General features: G+C 37.4%; 2 protein-coding genes across 4 annotated transcripts; one reads left to right on the top strand and one right to left on the bottom strand.

The window, feature by feature from the left end:
- Window positions 1-333: 333 nt before the first annotated feature.
- On the bottom strand, window positions 334-8152 carry ap3m1 (adaptor related protein complex 3 subunit mu 1). Of its 2 annotated transcripts, none has more exons than XM_042011258.1 (9): window positions 7923-8152; window positions 4950-5227; window positions 3210-3381; window positions 2979-3116; window positions 2790-2875; window positions 2567-2700; window positions 2063-2270; window positions 1664-1808; window positions 334-1334 (listed from the first exon to the last, which is right to left on the bottom strand). In XM_042011258.1, exons 2-9 carry the CDS (start codon window positions 5220-5222, stop codon window positions 1234-1236), a joined length of 1257 nt encoding a protein of 418 aa, XP_041867192.1. In that variant the 5' UTR covers window positions 5223-5227; window positions 7923-8152; the 3' UTR covers window positions 334-1233. The 2 variants fall into 2 exon arrangements, with proteins under 2 accessions (XP_041867192.1, XP_041867191.1); XM_042011257.1 differs by lacking the exon at window positions 7923-8152 and adding an exon at window positions 5598-6259.
- On the top strand, window positions 7545-16940 carry adka (adenosine kinase a). Of its 2 annotated transcripts, none has more exons than XM_042011259.1 (11): window positions 7545-7700; window positions 9881-9955; window positions 10972-11025; window positions 12344-12422; window positions 12527-12699; window positions 12785-12893; window positions 14510-14680; window positions 14777-14812; window positions 14901-15015; window positions 15102-15188; window positions 15277-16940. In XM_042011259.1, exons 1-11 carry the CDS (start codon window positions 7609-7611, stop codon window positions 15399-15401), a joined length of 1116 nt encoding a protein of 371 aa, XP_041867193.1. In that variant the 5' UTR covers window positions 7545-7608; the 3' UTR covers window positions 15402-16940. The 2 variants fall into 2 exon arrangements, with proteins under 2 accessions (XP_041867193.1, XP_041867194.1); XM_042011260.1 differs by lacking the exon at window positions 7545-7700 and adding an exon at window positions 8525-8680.
- The last annotated feature ends 3716 nt before the right edge of the window (window positions 16941-20656 follow it).

The following is a 20656-nucleotide window of genomic DNA, read 5'->3' as shown; positions in this document are numbered from 1 at the left end:
TTTGATTTTTTGCTTTCATGCAAACGATGATACTCAGTAGTAAATACACAAACACTGAAACTATTATCAATGAGTGTTTAGTAAACCAAGATAGGAACTGTGCTGCTTGTGGTTCTTGATTTAGAAAAAAAATCACTATTGCTTCATTACAGCTCATTGTGAGCATGAGGCGAATAATTTGTCATCTGTATAAATCCAAAACCTCCAGGGTGGTGTCAAAGCAAGCATGAGGGCAATCACTACAGCTAGCAGAAAAAAACTGCAGCACATTCAAATTTATCTAAAAGTGATAAAAGAAGCAGATCTGATAAAATACAAAAAACACACACATCATTTTAAAGCTTTTATAAGGCATGTTATAAACTGACATATTGATTCAACTTCATACAAGAGCCTTAAGTAATATTTTCCACATGGACAATTGATTGTGCAAATGCTGTGCTGAGTAAAGAAGTTGCATTCAAAATGTGAGACTCTTAAAGACATCAGCATGCTTTTTATATAACCATTCCCAAAGGACTACCTGAATTATTAATTTAAACTACACCATACTTATGCCAACCTGTACTTTATGTACATTTAATAAGAAAAATATTTAAAATAAACTTCCCTCGCTTTTCCTAAACATGCAGTTTGTGCTGTAGTGTGTGCTATACAGATCACCTTAAAACTGCTCTAACATGGCCACATTGAACAGTTAATATGTGCAAAAACATCTGCACTGAAACTACTCAAGAGTACATTTTTCAAAAATAAACATTTATATGTAAAAAACTGGGTTCCTTATGTGAAAATTTTCTCTAAGGCATGTCTGCTTATTCTCAGGCAACGTGCAGGCAATATTGTGCAGGTGTAGTGAAGAGTAAGGTGGGATGATTCAAGTCTCCTTTTTTAAAGAAAAATAAATCCCATTAAGCAACATTCAGAATGTGTTAGATAAAAAAATGCAAACAGTAAGGAATGATCCATATAATCAGCACATTTAAAATGAATACACTAATAGCACTTCAATGAGGTCACATTGATTATTAATGTTTCCCTTCATAGGCCTCAAAAACCATCCACTCCTACATATGTAATGCCAAACATATAATAAATAGCTGTTAGAATGCAGAAATCTTGATTAATGACAATGCCCCCACAAATATCTAAAACTAATCAGAAGGCTGACTTGGCAGTGCGATAACGTTGCCCCATATTTGGCACGTTGGATTGCTGATCTTTGACAATAACTCAGGTTCGCACTTGGAATTTTCCCGCTTTAGTCACATATTTGACTCCTTTGAATGGTTTGTACTTCTCTCCGTACATGTCGAGACGACTCACTTTAAGACCTGCACAGAAGGGAGAGAGGGACAGCGAGAACAAATCAAGTCTGCCATGTGAAACTCAACACTGTCACTGCTACCTCAAACTTTAAAATACTGTCCAACAAGGGGTGTAGAGTGATAGCATGGGTAAATGGGTAATCTTTCCTCAATAAAATAATATATTTCAACCTACACTTTAAGTCTTTCAATAACAATAATTCCATCAAGACCTAAAATGGCTTGAAGTGTGTAACAATTTTGACAACAAACTTTTCCATAAAAACATTATTCCAACATGATAACTTTTTTTAATTTTGGAAAAGGTCTTCCAAAGATAATGAAGCAAGGATTACCAGATATGGCCAGTTGCTGTATCTTTAGATCAATGTTGAGTGAGGGGTTCTCTTCAGGTTTGGGGGCTCCAGTTTGCATACTCAGAGTGCCTCGCAAGTTAGGGAGCTTCTGGGGGTTGAGCTTCCCGATGTCCCAAATCAGAACCTAATACAACAGATGTGCTCAGAGATGTATAAAAACAACCAGCTCTGGTCAAAATCGCATCTACATCGAAGAGCCACAGAGGTCCTAAATAACAGAATTTAATGCTATATTAGTTACCTATTTAGCACATATTAAGCAGGCTTCAGTGATGCATTAAGAGAAAAAAGAATACAGACAGGATATAAAAGTAAATCCCAATCTTTCATTCACAATGTGTAATACTGCATTAGAGAGCCTTTCTAGTGGCTGGTTACCTTGGTGGTGAGGTCATAAGTGTAGTTTCCCTGTGTGGCTATGAGACTGACACTGAGCACAGCTTTAGGCATGTGGATTGTAACCATTAAGCCCTCCACTGTCTTCCCCATGGTCTGCTTAGCTCCAATGGTGATGTCCAGACGACCACAAGACCCCGTCTCTAAGAAGCTGATGTTCTGCTTCACACTCACTGGAATGGCTACAAGACTGAGGAAAGAAACAGACATTGAGGTAGCCTCAGTAGAAGGCAATGACAAGCATGGATGGTGACAATTCATGGCAGAAATATGTCTGTAAAACTTAATCGTCTGCTGAAATAAAAAACATAACACATCAAAATCATCTGTGGGTAAGACCTGATAACTACTCTTGAGTGACTGATTTTTATGTCAGTAGTTCATACTCATGGCCAGAACTGAATTTAAATGGCTACGATGTAAATATTGATCCCACTCAATTAACCTGTAAAATAAGGCATATAGCAGTGTGACATCTGTGATTACTTTTGAGAGCTGACATGATAGGACATGAGTGTGAAGTTTCCATCCGGTGGAATAAAAGACAAGACGCGCTCCGACTCCCAGCGCTTGAACCGCACACATGGGTGGAAACTCACATCATCGAGGAGACGAGGATTCTGTTATCAAAATCAACAACAACTGTGACTTAAACAAACACGCGTAGGACATATAAGAAAAGGCAAAGGACTAAGAGAAAAACACCTACCATGAAGGACATAGTGAGATCAGGCATCCCAGTAAGCCTCACACAGGCTTCAATAACACCCTGGATCTCTGCAAATACTGTCGTGCCTGGAGAGGACACCATTCAAATTATATCACATTACAGAAAATAACTTCCAATAGCCATGAATATGCTCTTCATTTATGATGATTAGAATGTTTTTCTCTGTACCTGATTTGTCCAGAATGGCATCGATTTCCTCTATCACATCAAAATATGCCTCGTTGTTAGTGTATTTCACACCAGCCCGTCTCCATGGAACAATCGACAATTGTCCAGTTGGCAACTTATCTCCAACATTGCTACCCCCTGGAAAAACACACAAATCAAAGGTAATGTTCTTATTATCACTGAAGTTAGGTTTCGATGTAAGTAGCTAACTGTTGTGCAGCTCAGGCTGACCTGTGAGCGTATTGACGACTGACCGCAGGATTGTGGGAGGCCTTATCATCTCCTTAAGGACGTTGGACTCTGTTGCCAGTGGAAATCCGTTGTCAAGCATCTCCTCCAACAGCTCATAAACAATCACCACGTTGTCATTGATCACACTTTCTGAGCATTCTCCAAAGTAATCCTGTGGGGAAAAATGCCTGTTACACTGAAGGAAATGCTAGATGTATACAAGCAGAAAAGCTGCTAATAAAGAGGAAGTTAAAAATTTTATATTAGTTATGAATCTTTAATTGTAAACAGTGTGAGGAACATTTTAAATGTGTTTTGCTCTTGAACTGACTATACAAAAGAGTGCTTTTTTGCTCAGTTTAGAAAATTAGTCAATGTTTGTACCAACGTATCAGTGAGCACTACTCTTAACTGGAATTTGAGTTAACATGCTGTGGTTGAGTAGCTCCTCCACTGCCTTCATGCACTGCACAATGCTCAGGAGCAACACTTTCAAAATGTGCCAAGTTATATATTTGGTCACTTAACCTGCATGCATCCACAACAAACTTTGAAATGACAAACAGATATAATCAATGCCTCATTGTGAGGAGACATAATTTACTGAGTTTTGACAGTTTTGTTAATTTATCTTAAAATTCATTTTTAAGTGTGTGAACAATCTTGCACCAGAAGACTGCAGTAAGTGTAAACTGTCTGATAGCAAGATGCCAGGCAGCCTTTGGTCAACCCTCCTTTTCACTGAAAAGTAAAAGAAACTATGGAATGCATTACCACCTGGACCCAAGAAAATAACAGAACCTAAAAGATTTTAACACACATACATGGAAATGGTAGAAAATTAAAAATGCATGTACACGTTTGACATCTTACGCTGTAAACGCTGGTCTTATCTTTTAAACAGTTATCGCATTTTTAATTAAATACTGTTTTAATTTTCTGTTTTTCATTCTGGAAGTCTAACCAGGGGCAGGGGTTGCAAATGAACCTTGGCTAGAAACCTGTATGCGTGGTATTTATATGACTTTTTTGAAGCAATGTTTTATGTATTTGTCCCTGTTTAAGTGAACATGTAAATAAACTAATTTAACTTATAATGAGAGATCAGTGATATGAGAATAAGTTAGGATTAGGCATTAATAGGTAATGAACAGTGCTCATATTTGGGTTGTCCATGATGAATGGAAGTCATTATTAAATCCCAATAAAGATAGCTGTGCAACTTTGAGTGTGTATGTTAATGTGCAAGGATGTGTAAGATTAATATTTGAATATCAGTGGCTCCTTACTGCAAATAATAGATATGTAACACAAAGAAAGGGACATTAGTTATCAGGATTCATGTGTTATGTGATGTCTTGGAGAAGACGGGGGAAGAAAAAAAAATCTGTGCAATGTAAATATCACAGATTACTTTCAGGCTGCTGCAAGCTTACAGTGCGCCCCACCCAGAGGTGAGTAAACTTACTCTGCACATTTGATTTAATTATAATGCCATCTTCTATAGTTCAACTATTAAAGGCTTGCTGAGTTCTTAAGATACAAAATAAACACCACATCTTCTCTGGTGCAATCGTCAGATTTTTCCCAGAACTACAATTGGTGCATAAAATCTCAAAAGGAAACTAAAACTTGAAAATGTTCCATAACCCAGTAAAGCATAACATACATACTCAGATATATCTCCAACACAAATTCTTGCATCTATGTGTAAAAATCAACATCTAGCTCACATCCCACCTGAAATGTATCTGCAACTCTGTGCAGGAACTCAATGACGAAGAGTGGAGGAACTTCAGTCTGGATAACAGAGAGGAAGAAGAGCTTTGCCCTGTATATAGTGATGAGGTAGTGGTGTGGGGTCTGCAGGACAGGGGGCACATTTTCTGGGTCCACCGCCTTCGCCTTCGCCTCAAAAAAGTAATCACACACACTCCGGCTGATGACACTCTTCCAGTGTTTCTCCAGGAAGATGTCTCCCGATTGATTAATCAGGAACAGGCTGTGGATCATCTCAGCTGTAACAATAGGGTGGTTGTTGCTGTTAGTGCTCTGTTTATTGAGTGGCAGACAAATGTTACATCAGCAGTTTTACAAGTATAACTTCCTATCACGTATCTTATTGTACTGTGAGCAAAGCAATATAACAAGTAATGTTGGCATAAAGCAGTACCAGTTGTTAGTAACCTCCTGCCAATATGCCAAACTAACTTTGATCTTAGATAACTTCGCCGGCTGGTTAGCAATCTCATAGTAAACGACTAGCAGTTCTACATTAACCTAACGATGAAAATGGCAGAAACTTGATAGTTTGAAGGACCACTGTTGCATAAAACTTAAAACAAAAAACTTAACGTAAACATACTTCAAAACTGTTTAAAGTTTTACCTGCTCTCTCCAGTTGACTGACCCAAAATTACTTGCCAATATGGCAGAGGTGTCTGAATCGCGGAGGAGACGCCTGCACACGTAAACACAGCGGAGTCACGAGTAAAAGTCGTCAAAGCATTTGAGCTGGCCCCACAAATTATAATTTAAATGTTTGGCTATATTCAGGGCACTTTAAAAGTTTACCATGTCGACCGAAACTTTTTAAATTTCTTTTTTATTTTTAATCAGGCAGCCTTTGCGGGCAGCTACATTGCAGCGCAGGGTGACACCATGGGTTTAAATACCCTAAGTAAAGCCTTGCAGGGATTCGTAAGCATCCTTCTGTCTGAGCAATATTTTTTACCTGGTAAGATATAAATCCAAGAGTGGTGGAAAGTAAGTTAGAATTTTTAGTCCAATACTTAAGTACAATTTTTATAAAACTAAACTATGGGTATTTTATGCTTAATCAACCCCTGAAAACGTTACATTCACATTTGGTCGTAAGGCTTACCCTCTGAAATGCAGTGCTGGATAGAATGTTGTGCATTTTTGCAATGCTTTCTAATGTAGATGAAAAAAAACTAGATTGCAGAGTGAACCAAAACTGCAGAACTATATCTGTGAATTAACAGCTGTGGGCCTGGATAGTAAGATTAAATGCAGAGACTAAAACTGACAAAGTGTACAGAGCCTACATGTTCATAGATTCATAGATTTGTACTGCATTTACATGCATAAACAATAAAGTCAATTCATATATGAAGAAAGTTTCTCATGAACTTTGGCTGAAAAATAAAAGGAGAATCATCACAGTAGTTGACTACACTGCAGTGACATTTATTTAAAAATTTCAGAATAATTTGGCAATCCTGTTTTCAAAAACCTGAAACACTGGCAAGTATGAAAAGAGACCAATGAACTTCAAATTTCAAATAACTGAACCCTGCATTTAAATGCCAACATGTCAAATGTTTGTTAACATATCTTCATTTTAATTTGATTATCAGAAACACTTTTAAAAAAAAGACAAGGGCATATTTTACCCTGTATAGACTGGACCATTAAAGTCTTTTACCACAGAGTCCTGCTGTTGTAATATGAAGAATGTGTTATTGCATTCCTTTAATGACATCAGCAAGAACTTTTGATAGTTTTTTATTTTACTTTTTATTTAATCTATTTGTTTATTTCAGAAGACAGCATCCTGCAGTGTATCAACAGTTCAGGCTGGTGGTAGTATAGTGGTGTGGAAAAATTTATTTCTTGTAACACTTTGAATCCCTTAGTAGCAACTGGGCATGATTTAAACACCACAGCCTACCCAAGTATTGTTGCTGAACATGTCAATCCTTTTATGACCATCTTCCCATGACTACTTCCAGTAGACTAATGCACTTTGTCACAAAGCTCAGTTAATCTCAAACTAGTTTCTTGAAAATGACAACAACTTTATTGTACCCCAATGGTGTCTATAGTCACCATATCTCAACTGCTGCCACACACCGGACTTAAATAAATGTGTAATTAGCAGCTCAAGGTGTGCTGAAGCAAAGAAACTTCTAAAAACTTCAGGAAACCCTCCCTGAGCAGGATTTGAGGATCCCTGATTTATCCCCTTAAGGTCTGAATTTATTTTAAATTATATGAAAACAAAATAAATGCATTAAAAATAAAGAGGGAAAAAGACTAGCATAAAATAAAATAAAACACAAATTATTAAATTGATTAATAATAATAAATCAATCAAATAAAATAAATACACAAGTAATAGCAAATAAAAAAAAAGTAGAATAAAAAGAAATAAAAAAAAATAAAATAAAAAAAAAAGAGAGGGGAGGTGGCTTTTTGCAAATTTCGTGCAAAAATCGTCAACAACTCTAAAAGCTTTCCAAGGCCAGGGTAGAGAGGGAGGAACCGGTGAGGAACATACCACCTGCAAGTCTTTGCTCAGGGGAAAATATAATGCGTTTTCATTGTATGACCGCATTTTCATAAGGTGATTGCAACGTGCTCAGTCCATAGAACCATGGCTTCTGAGGAACCCAAGGCAAAGAAACTTAAACTTTCAGAGGAGGAGAAGACAGAGTCTCCGACTAAAAAGACCACTGCCAAATTAAGGTGACAAATATTCATATATTTGCCCTTTACGGAACGAGACACGACCCTCTGCTCAGATGTGTGTGCAAGTCAAAACTTGCGTAAATATTTAATCTGTCTGTACACGTATGGGTTTGTGAGGTTAAAATGTCGAAGTTGTTTTACTATCTATTTGTAGTTTTAAACCAGCACGGTGAAGGCAGGGTTTCGCAGTTGGTCGTGACCGGTGCAAAGTCGACCTACCTTTAGTTATCTTTTAACATGCATAAACGCGGATAATAGTTAACCCAACAAGTTAGAGGTGTTTAAACAACACTGTTGGCAAATAATGTCCTCTAACTGTAGCACTTAGGTTTGTTGTAGCTGTGCCAATATCTAATCTAAATTCAGCGTGACCATCATCTGCCCTACATGTTTAATAGCTGCAGAAAGAAATGCTTGGACTGGTCTGGATAGCGTGTCCATTCAGTGCCAAGGATTGCTCTGCTGCCTGCTGCACATAGTGCATGTACGAGCCACCCTGCACCAGCCTCCAAAACAATGAACAGCAGAGCAGTCACGTGGCCGCCAATTATGTTTTGACAATTTAATTTCCCCTCCTCTGTAGAAATAAGGTAGCATATTTTATGTAGTTCGGCGGGAGCAGGTTGTTCCATATAGCGCGATCTCATGTATCCTGGATCATCAGCTCGCTTCTCACGGTGTAATTTAGCTACAAACGGGATAAGAGAAGTGAGGCTGGAGTCGGCGAAACAAGCCAATCACCAGACAGAGGCAGACTGTTGTGGCCCTTCCTCTTTCAAATACCTCCAATCAACTAGTCTAGAGTAGGAGGAGCTACGGCTGCAGGAGAAAATCGATCTGCCCGCTCGCTGAGCTGAAATTGTTAAATTTTTGGGTGCTTAGCCTTTATTTAAAAAAAAAGCTGGGTTTAGGTTGCTCAACAGGTCTGTGAGTGTCTAGCTGGTGTGCACAGAGGGGACCATCATGTCTACTGTGAGGTAAGAGCATGCAGACAGAGCTTGGAGAGAGCTGAAGGAAAGGCAGACATGGGTTCTGGGTTACTGTAATTGGCTCCACAGTCCCATTAATCATCTGACCGCATATTGGCAGATGTATGTGTAGTGAGAGATAATAGTAAGGGTGCGGCATCTGCTAAACAGATGCAGTTTTTGTTTTCTTTATGTCTTCTTCTTTTTTCTTCTATCTTAAGTCACTGTTTATTTGCTTTTTCGCAAGCCAGTCTTTCATGTACATTCCTCAGACTTGCCTAGCAAGGAAAGCTTAATGAGAAATATGGCAGCACGTACTCATGTGGAGGTGGCATCTGTCAGAGGTTGTGTTCAAAGACTGGCTCCATCTGGCCTATTCCCAGAAATTCTGTAAATCTTGTGTTGACACCAAAGACAGTTACACCAAGGCAAATGTTTAAGTTTTTTTTTAATTGTCAGCATTCTGGTCCAGATTGTCAGCTTTATGTGCATATTTTACAGTTTGTAGCATGTTTCTGACACATGTCCTTAGATAGAAGAGCAAAAGTTGGACACTCACTGGTTATTTGTTAATGATGTGTATGACAGATTGCAGTGGGAATGTTATTTGATGACACAAAGGGCTTACATGACATTTTGTTGCCATCTCATCTTATTAGAGGTCTGTTTGCGTGACAAGTTTTTTTTTTTATGGTAAATAAACTGCATTTAGTTTTGTGCTTTGAGAAAATTTTAGCCTGCTAAACTTCACACACCCAGTAAAGCGCTGTGCTCATTTAATTACATGCCCGACTACCCAGATCCTCACCACAAACCTCATTTATGTTCTTTTGTAACTTTTGTTGAGTCATTCGTGTTCCTTCTCTGTAACTGTTCCTGTCTGATATGTACTTTTTCTGTTTCTCTTGTGTTAGTACTGAAAGTTTTAAGTGGTGTTATTAAAGTCACATGGAAACAAAGCTGTAGGCTTTACAAATGAATGCTTAATTCATTTCCCTGTAAGCACGGCATTCTTAGTCATTTTTATACTTGGTGTAACTTGCATTTCTTCCCACACTGCTGACATAAAAGCTGCCTTAGAGGAGGAAGAAACTTATTGTTGTCAGGCCTGTTGAGTTACTGTAAAAATGCAAGGATAGCTTTCCATGCTGACATGAAGCATGTTTCTGTTTCTGCTTCTGCTTTTAACATTCAGTCTTTATGTTTTAGCCCTAATTCACTCTTTGGGATGGGAAACCCCTTATTGGATATCTCAGCTGTTGTGGATAAAGACTTCTTGGACAAGTAAGTTTAAAGGATTGAAGCCATGGAATAAAGTAGTTCTAATTAGATTTAATCTTCATGATGTGTAGTAATTAAATACTGCATGCTGGTTAACACGCACTGCTGACTCATAGATATTCACGAGCAGGCACCATTTATATACAAACAAAGTGGCAAAACAACCAGCAAAACCAGATCAAGCGATATGCACATATTAAGGATCAGTAAGGTCACTCCAATCACAGGATGTCCAAAACGGGAAGAGATTCATTGATGCTCATGTGATCAATAAAGAAAGATGATACTGATAATAAAGGAAGCAGAGCCGCCTGATAATCAGTGTTAGCTGAACTGTACAATATGTCCGGCTGATGCATTGCTTGAACGTCTTCTAAGATTAGATAATGTTGTCCTTCCTGAGTAAAAACAATATTTTTTATCATTTTGTCATCAAGTTCACATCATCTTATCCCCAAAAGTCACTCAGTTTGTTACATATTTGTTTCTCTCTGTCAATATTAGTTATTTATTTACTTAGTTTAAGCTAAAACAGTGGAAGCCGTGATCGTGCTCCAATCTGTCCATATGTTATTACTCTAGAGTGGACCAGATTTAACAAGGTAAAGAACCTCTTTGGGTTCCAGCTCAGTGTCCACTGAAATACCCTTTGCGTAAACTCCTGGATTAGAGCTGAACTAGCCACCCACAGCTCTAATTCAGCCTCACTAAAGTAGGACTTAAACTGCCCTTTAATCCCCAGTCCACCTTTGTCTTTCTTTCAAGGAAATTAAATTCTAATTAGCATTACTGACCAGAGTAATCATTTTAAGTAATGACAAAGTTTGTCAACCTTTTGGATTTACCACTAGGCTGAATCACATTTTCCATCGGAGTGATGGCCACTGTTTGTCATCCTTTTTTATAACCACATAATCTAGACTCCTACTGTGTGATTTTGAATGAAGGTCATTTTATGGTGGTAATTAACAGTGACTTTGATGTCTAATTCTTTATGTTTCTCCCCTAATAATTTCCAGGTACACCCTGAAGCCCAACGATCAAATCCTGGCTGAGGACAAACACAAAGCACTGTTCGTATCTCTTACATTGCATCATTTGTTGTAGAGTGGAAGTTGTGGTAGAACCCTTCACATTTGAGTTTACCTAATCCTCTGACAGGGTTTGTGTCCTGCACAAGGAGAAAGGACGTCTAAGTTCATACAGCTTGTGTCTTTCTGTTCTGGAGAGCACTTGTCAAAACAGGCGCACACAAGAAATGTCTATCATTGACCTCTGGCTGTGATAAGACAGCCAATAGCAGTGCAGCAGATCCAGTTCAGTGAGACAGTCTTATCCAATAGCAAACAGGGAAACTTCACCTCCCCAGTGAGGCAAGAGCCAGAAGACAAACATTTAACAGCAGGAGATAAAGTCATATGTGACAGTGTGTGTGTACACTAATGCAATGTGGTTTTTCAGTTACATATTCCTAAAAGTACAAGTAGTCTTTTTGTAATATTGGCTTTAAATAGGGTAGTAATGCTTGTTAAAATAAGAAAAAAAAGCCAAGTTAAAGCAGCCACTGAAGACAGTTAAATCTCTTTTTATAATACTGTTAGATTTGCACTCATGATTATACCCCCACCCCTTCTAATTTATGTGCTTTACTGGCTTGTTACAGCGTCCAGTTATATATTTAAACACCCTGCCCCCACCACTAAAATAAACCACACAAACGCATATTGCTCAGGAGGTTGATGTTACAACTATATTTAGATGCTGTAACATGGCATAGTAGAGATGCTTAAACCCAAAGAGGAACATGAAAGCATGGCTTCACTGTGTTATATAACATGCGTAAATGACTTGTATAATCAGTGTCCAGTCATGCATGGGTTGTGTATTTTACCTGAGGCTGCTATCTACAGACAGTATAGTCTAATACCAGACATGGTTACCAGCCCTCAACCTGCATCTATCACCAAGCACATCATGGTTAAAGTGGAAGCTCTACCTTGTTACACAGATACTAGACTTGTGTATAAACACTACCTCTGTAAATTGTTCACGTTTAAGTTGCCTTTATGCAATTATTAATTAATACATTGCTTAAAAAATAGGATGCAAATGAATGGTGCAACATTTTATTATTAAAACAGTCCCCAAACTTGCTTAAATATTAAGGTAAATCATTTTTAATTTGACACACTAATTGGATGAAACTTGATCAATGATTACTCTATTGCTGTAATATTTGGAAATTTTTCCTTCACATGGTGTCAGCTTCCATGAAATGAAAGAAATGAATAAAATGACTAATTTAAGACATTAACTGCTGGGTTGATTATGACATGACTCTTTTTTAGGATGTATGAATGATTTAGATGATGTAATTGTCTTTATGTGTAGATTTGATGAGCTTGTGAAGAAGTTTAAAGTTGAATACCATGCTGGAGGAGCCACCCAGAACTCTATTAAGATTGCTCAGGTAAGTCATGCTCACACAGACTCCATCATTTTACAGCAGATGTTTTCCTCTCTGAGTGAAGTTGATCAGCAGATGGTAATCTGAGCTGTTGTGGCGGTCTCTAGTGGATGATCCAAGAGCCCCATAATGTGGGTACGTTCTTCGGCTGCATTGGTAAAGACAAGTTCGGGGAGATCCTGAAGCAGAAGGCTGAGGAGGCCCACATCGATGCCCACTACTATGAGCAAGATGAAGAGCCCACAGGGTCATGTGCCGCTTGCATCACTGGAGATAACAGGCGAGTGATCATTATAAGAAGCATACAGCAAGTTGAGTCATTCTAATCCCATCTGTCTGTAACTCGTTTTGTTTTCTTCCTGCAGGTCTCTGGTAGCTAACCTTGCTGCTGCTAACTGTTATAAGAAAGATAAGCATCTAGACCTGGAGGAAAACTGGGAACTGGTGGAAAAAGCCAAAGTGTACTATATTGCTGTGAGTATTTATCTGTCTGGTAGTTTGTGCCATTTTAATCAGAAATATACATCATATATTTTAACCTCCACTTAGATCTGATGGTGACTATCATGAGGTCTGTTTTAAGGACTTCAGACTGAAACTTTGCCCATTGTTAAATTCAATCTTCATGATCTTATTTAAAAGAGGAAGCAAACATTTAACTGTGTTTTATTAAAAATAAAAGGTGTAATTAAACACCACTGCCCCCTTCCTGCTTTCTGTATTTCAAATCTATCGGTTTTACCCATTCCTATTCTTTTGGACTTTTTAAAAACTTTAACGGTTTCTGCTGTGATACATTCAAGAATTAATGTTAAATTGTTTAGAAATAATCACATTTTTCTCCAGTCTTTCACTCTGGAGCTAGCTATGAGCTATTTTGAAGATTAAACCTGAGATTACTGCAGCAGTCAGAAATAAAACATGACCTAAGAGTTACGTTCAGATCTGCAGTCAGCCCATCAGATGCATTACGATTTTATTTTATAAAGTCCTGAAAAAAAAATTGTATATTTTATACAATTGCATGTTATTTATAAAATTATCCAGACATATTCCATTTCTATATTATCTTTAATTTATATTGATTTTTCAAGATTCAAGATTCTTTATTTGTCATTATACATGTGCAGGACATAGGTACAACGAAATGACTTCCAGTACAACCCGTCCAAAACTAGACAGCAACAACATGTAAGCACAAACAGGATCAGGCAGCCTGAGGCAGCAGCCACAGCGCGGCGCACCTATATTAGTATTAGATATAGATGAAAAAGATAACATGAGAGGAATAAGATGAGGCTAGAGTAAAAAAAAAGGCATCTCCACGCTGGACCTAAGGGCCCAGTGTTGAGATACAAAAAAAAAAAACACACCTCAGAACATAAAAGCACATAATTCAGACATTAGAAACACATGGTGGGGGGGAGAGGGGTCTCCCATCGCGGCCAAGTGTGGACACAGCTGAACATGATCCAGTCAACCTGGATGCGCTTAAAATGTATTATTTTCTTCCCTGGAATTAATTAGCTTCATTTTTTTCAGTTTTTCTCGTGTGATTTTAAGTCAGTTTCAGCCTTTGCGTTCATTCTTCATGTGACATGAACTCACAGTCATACATAGACTGTGTGCAGCTCAGTGGAAGCCACACTCTGTCATTATACAGTTCAGTACATTATTATTATGAAATCCTGACTGGATTACAGATGAATGCTTTAGTAAAAAAAACTGCACATTTATTTAAAAAGAAAGGATCCATATTAAATATTCTTGCATTAAAGTCTGTTTTAGCTTGGGTCCTAGATGTTTTGTTAGGAGCATCCTGCTTCTAGTATGACTGTTGGTATGACTTGGAGTACATCTTTATTTTTCTCTTTTTTTATTATGACAAAATGGCAGCACAAGAGTTGAATTTTCCTGTTAATTAAATGTAAATCATACATTTTATAAGTTTTTACTACAGTGTAACTTGTGTTATAGGTATAGTGGTAGAGGAAAACTGAAAGCTCATGACTTGACTGCTTGTGATTCCTTAGATACATCAGATATAAAAAGCAGAGTGGTCTTGACTTGGTGTCATTCCTTCCTTCCAGGGTTTCTTCCTGACCGTCTCGTTGGAGTCTATCCTTAAAGTGGCAAAGCATGCTTCTGAAAATAACAAGTTATTTTGCCTGAATCTCTCTGCACCCTTTATCTGCCAGTTCTTCAAGGACAACCTCATGCAGGTTATGCCTTATGTGGATGTGCTGTTTGGCAACGAGACAGTAAGCTGCATTTTCTCTGTTGACATCTTCACTAGTACTCTCATCGTTTTTGTGGCAACCAAAATTCTCATGGTTTGAATGATTTTGTTTGCTCAGGAGGCTGCTACTTTTGCAAAAGAGCACGACTTTGAGGTAGGTGGATTTTATCAATGAGCAGAGCTGCTTGTTAAATACATTTTGTTCATCAGTAACTGTTTGTCTTAATATGTTTCCTCTGTAGACCAAGGATGTTAAGGAGATTGCCAAGAAAGCCCAGGCTCTCCCCAAAGTCAATAAAAAGAGGCAGAGGATTGTAGTGTTGACCCAGGGGAAGGATGAAACTATCATGGCTCTAAGTAATGCTTCTTTTTTTTTTTTTTTTTTTTTTTTTGTCTGTCTTTGAGTTCTGAAGAGCGTAATTTAAACTCTTGTGTGTTTTCAGGTGACAAGATTGAAACATTCCCTATACTGAAGATTGATCCCAAGGACATTGTGGACACAAACGGTGCAGGCGATGCCTTTGTGGGAGGTAAAATTTTCTTGTTTTCACTTATTTCTCAGTTGCTATCTTGTGTTTTCTGTGTATTTTTTCTCTAAGAATTTACTTTGTGATCCAGGCTTCCTCTCAGGGCTTGTTCAGGAGAAATCTCTGGATCAGTGTGTAAGGGCAGGACACTACTCTGCCAACGTCATCATTAGAAGAGCAGGCTGCACCTTCCCAGAAAAACCAGACTTCAAGTGAGGACCCCCCAAAGAACTTTTCCTTCAGCCTGAAACCTCCCACTGCCTCCACAACACTGGTCTCGCTCTCTTTGTGTTTTTTTTTTTTTTAAATAATATGGCCATAACTTCATGCCACTTTTTTTTTTTGTTTTTGTTTTGTTCTTAATGTATCTACATATTTTTTCTTATGAGGTTTGTCTGTCTTCATATTCTCCAGAAGGGGTCACAAGAGGATCATACAGCCAGAAGCCATGAGCGTTTTTTGTTTATTAATTAGCCATTAATTAATCATAACAGCAGGGAAATGCCACAGTTTTGCTTTCCAGAAGGGATCTAAATATAAAATTCTTTTTTTTTTATTTTTGTTTAGAATAGTTTCTAAATGTGTTTTGACTCTGAGACCTCTAGCGTTTAGCTGCACTGAGGTCCATCAGATTCTCCTGCAATCACTTGTGTTGAAGTCTCATGAGTCTGGTGTTCCTCTGAGTCAGAATCCAGCCTCAAGACTTGACTGAAGAATAAGACAAAGCTGTTAATGGAGGTTTTATTTTATAGCACTGAAAGTGCTGCGGTGATTTGCTATTAAATGAGTTTAGTTTTTAGATTTAATAGGCCAGTTTTGAAACCAAATACTGTTTTTTTTTTTTGTTGTTTTTGTTTGTTTTAATTGCACCTTTTAAAGGTGTCAAAGCATCTGCCCAGTATGTCCTGTTTGAACAGTTAAATGTTCACAATGTCAGTGATGGTCAAAAGGTATCTTGTTTAGTCCAGGCTGTTTGTAGGGAACTGCATCAAGTGCTTAGTGCCTTTCTCTCTGTGTAAACATTACATGTTTGACCACATGGGGGGGCAGAGGCTCATAGGTATTGTGTGAACATGCATTTGTCTGCAGAGAAACCTGCATGCTAGATCAGTGATACGTAATGGTGGCTCAGGGGGGTGTAAATTACATCATAAAGGTAGCTGGCATTTTTGAAAGATTATTACATGTTAAAGTTCTTTGTCAGTGGGCATTAAAATGGACATTGTTTCTGTTAAATTTTCCCTGAATTAGTGATGTGTGTCCGTTTTTGATTAATAAATATAAATTAAGTAGGAAATGTGTTTGTACCAAATCAGGTTTTATAATTTTTTTGTAGGGTAAGACATCTGCTATAATGAAAGATGCAAAGGAAATTGGAAGGGGGAAAAACACTACCCAACTTTAATTATGGGGCCAAACATCTTAAACTATTTGTATTTTATGTATTTCATGTTTTGATCTGTGAAACTGAATACTTGAATATGATAACCTTGATTATAGACATACTCTAATTTTTAGAAAGTACGTGCAGTGTTTAAATTGTGCATGTCGTTTTCTAAAAGTTGCCTGCTCATACACATCCACTGAAATAACCTAATGTGTCTCTCAACTCGATAGGCTTTTTCTTTACAAGTTCAGATACACCAAAAAAGCCTTATGTGACCTTTATTCCTGGTCTTAATGATACACAAATTGTTTATCACTGTGGGAGACTGTTATGCCTGAAACTGACAAATAAAACTGATTTTGCTGCTTTCTGAGTATTTAATATTTTAACTTAAGAAGAAACTGATCACAAAAGCAAGTTGTGGATGATGGTTAAAAGACAAAAACACTCATAAAAAGGACAAAAATATGGTTTTCTTTTTGTCAAAATGCAAATAACATTTAGTACAAAGTTAGCCAAACTGAACACACTTTCAAATACTTGATTTTTAAGCCTATTCTTAAGAGAAAGGTTGACATTTCACACTCAGACTGGCAGCTGGTTCCACAGGTAAGGGGTCTGAAAACTACCTCTGCTAGCCATTTTGGGTCTGGAAATTCTGGGAACTAAAAGTAGTCGCTATTTATGTATGTAAGGGAGCATAAATGGGCCTTTAGCCTGCAGTCTGTGGAACTATAAGATCTTTAATATGTGAAGGAGCAATACCTTTATAGCTTTATTTGTGGTGACGAGAATTTTAAACTACATTCTAAATTTAACTGGGAACCAGTGTAGAAACTACAATTTTTAATCATCTGCAAGATATTCAGGAAGGTATGTACACAACCAGCTAAAATGACATTGCGGTAGTACAGTCTGGATCAGATATCAGATCCTCAGCATTTCATTACTATTGTGCAAATGAAAGAAGGGCACTTTAGCTACTTGTTTTACACTGTATTTAAAACTTGAAAGACTGTGGCCCTTCAGGACTGACTTTAGACGTCCCTGCCCTTTGTTTTCTTTGTTAGCCCCTCTCTGTTTTATGAGTACAGTCTAAAAAGCAGTGTTTCTCAATCCTAGTCCTCAGGAACCCTTTCTGTGCATGTTTTAGATGTTTCCAACCCCAGCACACATGATTCAGATTAATTTATTTATGTTATTTTTAACTTTCTGTAATAAGATGCTATGATGTTGAATATAGCACTGAGACCCAGTGGAACCGGTACAGAAAGAAGACCCTTTATCAAACAAATTTGTAACTTTAACTAGTGCCGTTTCAGCGCTCTTATGTCCTCTATATCCAAACTGAAACTATTTGTATGGACCATGGGTTAAACAAATTTGGTCCTAATAGCTGCAGCCTTTAAGTTTTAGATGTTTCCTTGTTTCAACACATCTGATTCAAATGAATGAGTCACTGAAAACAACTTCATATGCTTTTGGATCCATTTGATTTGAATCAGGTGTGTTAGAGCAGGGAAATGCCTAAAACCTGCAGGACTGTGGCTCTCGAGGACTAGACTTGCCTACCTCCTGGTATAAACCATTGTCTTGTAAATATGCAAGTAGTTGTTTAAATATACCTTTTTCAAGGATTTTAGAGAAGATATGGGTCTAATAGGAGAAAACGGGAATCAGTAGTGGACTTTTAAAGCAATAGTTTGATTGTAGCTAACGTAGAGGCAAGCTGTAAACAGCAAGCTGATAGAAAGATTTAGTTGATCAAGAACAGAGGTGCAGATAAGGGGTTAGACATGTTAGACATTGTTGTGTCTTTAACTCTCTAATCACTCCATCTCTACTGACTATACATTTCTCATGAGCCTTGAGGTTCAGGTAAGTTACATTTTGAAAGTAGCCCCGCCCCCTCTGAAAGAAACACCTTCAGTTATCTTCACTAATCATCTATTTTTCACACTGTACAATGTTGAAAACTATTAAAAACAACTTATTTGGTTTAGTAATAAGACACTGTTTACACAAATCATGAAATGATAATTAATCACTACTAAAATGTTTATGTTCGGACATAATCCAGGGACAGCGCACTCCCTTTGTCATGCAAGCTTCAGCTTAATGACATTAGTTCAATCAATGACAACCTGAACAACAGTCAAGACAATTTACAACAATACGTTAAACATCCAAAAACACATTAACTTAAGTACTGTATGCAAAACTTATTATAACAAGAGGATTTTAAATTTTAAAATAAGAACATATAACCTAATGGGTCTGCCTGTTATTATAGTGTACTGATCCTGAAAGTGTGTTTTTTTTTTGGTGAGCTTTTAATTTATGCTCTCTGCCATCATCATTTACTCTTGGGTAAAATGGGTACTAAAAAGTTGCACACCATCAAACTGTACATACAGTCTGTTGTATCCTCTTTATTTGAAGCTCAGTCTCAGGTCTTAACTGCCAGCCATCCAGTACATTTATAGACAATGCTGTAGGAGGAAGGCCCAGCTCTCTCTGATCCCAGCCATCCCAGTTCTACCCTTTGCTGTCAGGCAGATAGTACAGGAGCATTCAAACTCACACCAGCAAATTCAGGGAAAGCTTCTTCTGTCAAGCGATTGAGATGCTGAACTGCTAAAAATACTTAACAGTTTGCTCATAACATTTTACACACAGAAAGTCTGCATGACAATCTTCTTATTTACATAATTTTATTTTATTTTATATATTTTTTTATCTAAGTACTAATGTGTGAATACTTGTTTCTGCAACAATATTAAGGGGCTGCTGAGTTTAAGAATTTAATTGCTGGAAATGATGTTGATTTGTTACCTACAATAAAACTGAAACCTAATGTGATAACCAAACCTGCAACAAAGTGTAAGTTGAAAACATTTGTGAAGTTTAATAATGTTAAATATTAAAAGATGGGAGATGAAATATCTTTATAATGATGTTTGTTTTATTGGACATAAGTGGGGTTGCTATAAAATGTTTTCTCAATGGTCTAATTTCTGTTATACCAAATGTGGAAGGCATAGTATATGTCAAAGTAATAGATGGTGAAGTCAGCTAATAGGAAGCACAGCAGTTGACCTGACGTGTGTGTTAATGTCAAAGGACATTATGTTAATAAAGCTCAGCAGAGTTCCAGTTGCAGCTCAACTAATGTGCCAGCCTTCCTTCTCCTGTGGTTTTTAGTGCAAGCACTGGAAGCACACACACAAAATCTATCTCTGCTAACAGTTGGTAAACTGAGGTTCAGAGCAGGACAGAGGAGGAGTCTGCTCTTGGCTTGGCTCAGTTTTTGGTCTTTCAAGACTATGTACCAACTTGTCTGTTGAGGTTGATGTGCAGAGCTAGTATCTGCTTTATCTGTATTTAAATTTAAGCAGCAAATGGAATAATCATAACTCAGCTGTTTGGGCATTTCGCATTACATGTCCATAATTTCAGCTGGATTTGCATACAATAAGATGAAGTTGTTGGTTTATTACTGAGCAGTAAAATTGTTTTATTGAAATTACGGAGTGAATTAGTTTCTTAATTGTGTTTTCCTTTTCAAAGTTACTTCTCTGCTTTGGTTTGTTAAGGTAAAACAGAGCTAGCAGTTGCCCTCCTATAGGACTGAGTAAAATCTATTGTTATTTAGGAATCATTGAATTGCTAACATGCTAACAAGTAGGATATATTGTTAATCTTTTTCTCATTAAAATCCCCTTGTCTTGCTAGATGTATTTCAAGGATTCAAGGAACTTTATTGTCATACCAGCTCACATTTACATGTTTATGGTACGAAATTAGAACTGAGGTCCCGGTTTGAGCCATAAGAAGGAGGGCAATAAGTGAAATAAAATAAGACATGAAAAAAAATAGAAATATAGGCTAAATATAAATAGAATATAAGCTAAATACTATAGAATATAAACAGCAAAGTTTTTAAATAAAAATAACAGTAAACACTAAAGAGCCCAGTTAGCATGTGCAGCCTAGATAAATATGTAAGTATTTGCATTAAGCTGTAGTCATGGCACACCCTTGTATGGTACTCTGGGAAAGTTCATCACTTTTTCCAAAGCAC

The sequence above is a fragment of the Melanotaenia boesemani genome, chromosome 16, assembly GCF_017639745.1.
Source record: "Melanotaenia boesemani isolate fMelBoe1 chromosome 16, fMelBoe1.pri, whole genome shotgun sequence".
Lineage (NCBI taxonomy): Eukaryota > Metazoa > Chordata > Actinopteri > Atheriniformes > Melanotaeniidae > Melanotaenia > Melanotaenia boesemani.
Note: the sequence above shows the minus strand (reverse complement) of the source record. Positions and strands in the feature narration are given on the sequence as shown.

Coding starts and splice junctions, on each gene's coding strand:
- adka (XM_042011259.1), top strand. CDS start 7,609: ATGGCTTCTGAGGAACCCAAGGCAAAGAAACTTAAACTTTCAGAGGAG. Junction 12,423..12,526: donor ACTCTATTAAGATTGCTCAG/GTAAGTCATGCT, acceptor GGCGGTCTCTAG/TGGATGATCCAAGAGCCCCA. Junction 15,189..15,276: donor AGGCGATGCCTTTGTGGGAG/GTAAAATTTTCT, acceptor TTTGTGATCCAG/GCTTCCTCTCAGGGCTTGTT.
- ap3m1 (XM_042011258.1), bottom strand. CDS start 5,222: ATGATCCACAGCCTGTTCCTGATTAATCAATCGGGAGACATCTTCCTG. Junction 3,382..4,949: donor GAGTTGCAGATACATTTCAG/GTGGGATGTGAG, acceptor TTTTCCCCACAG/GATTACTTTGGAGAATGCTC. Junction 1,809..2,062: donor CTTATGACCTCACCACCAAG/GTAACCAGCCAC, acceptor CTGTTGTATTAG/GTTCTGATTTGGGACATCGG.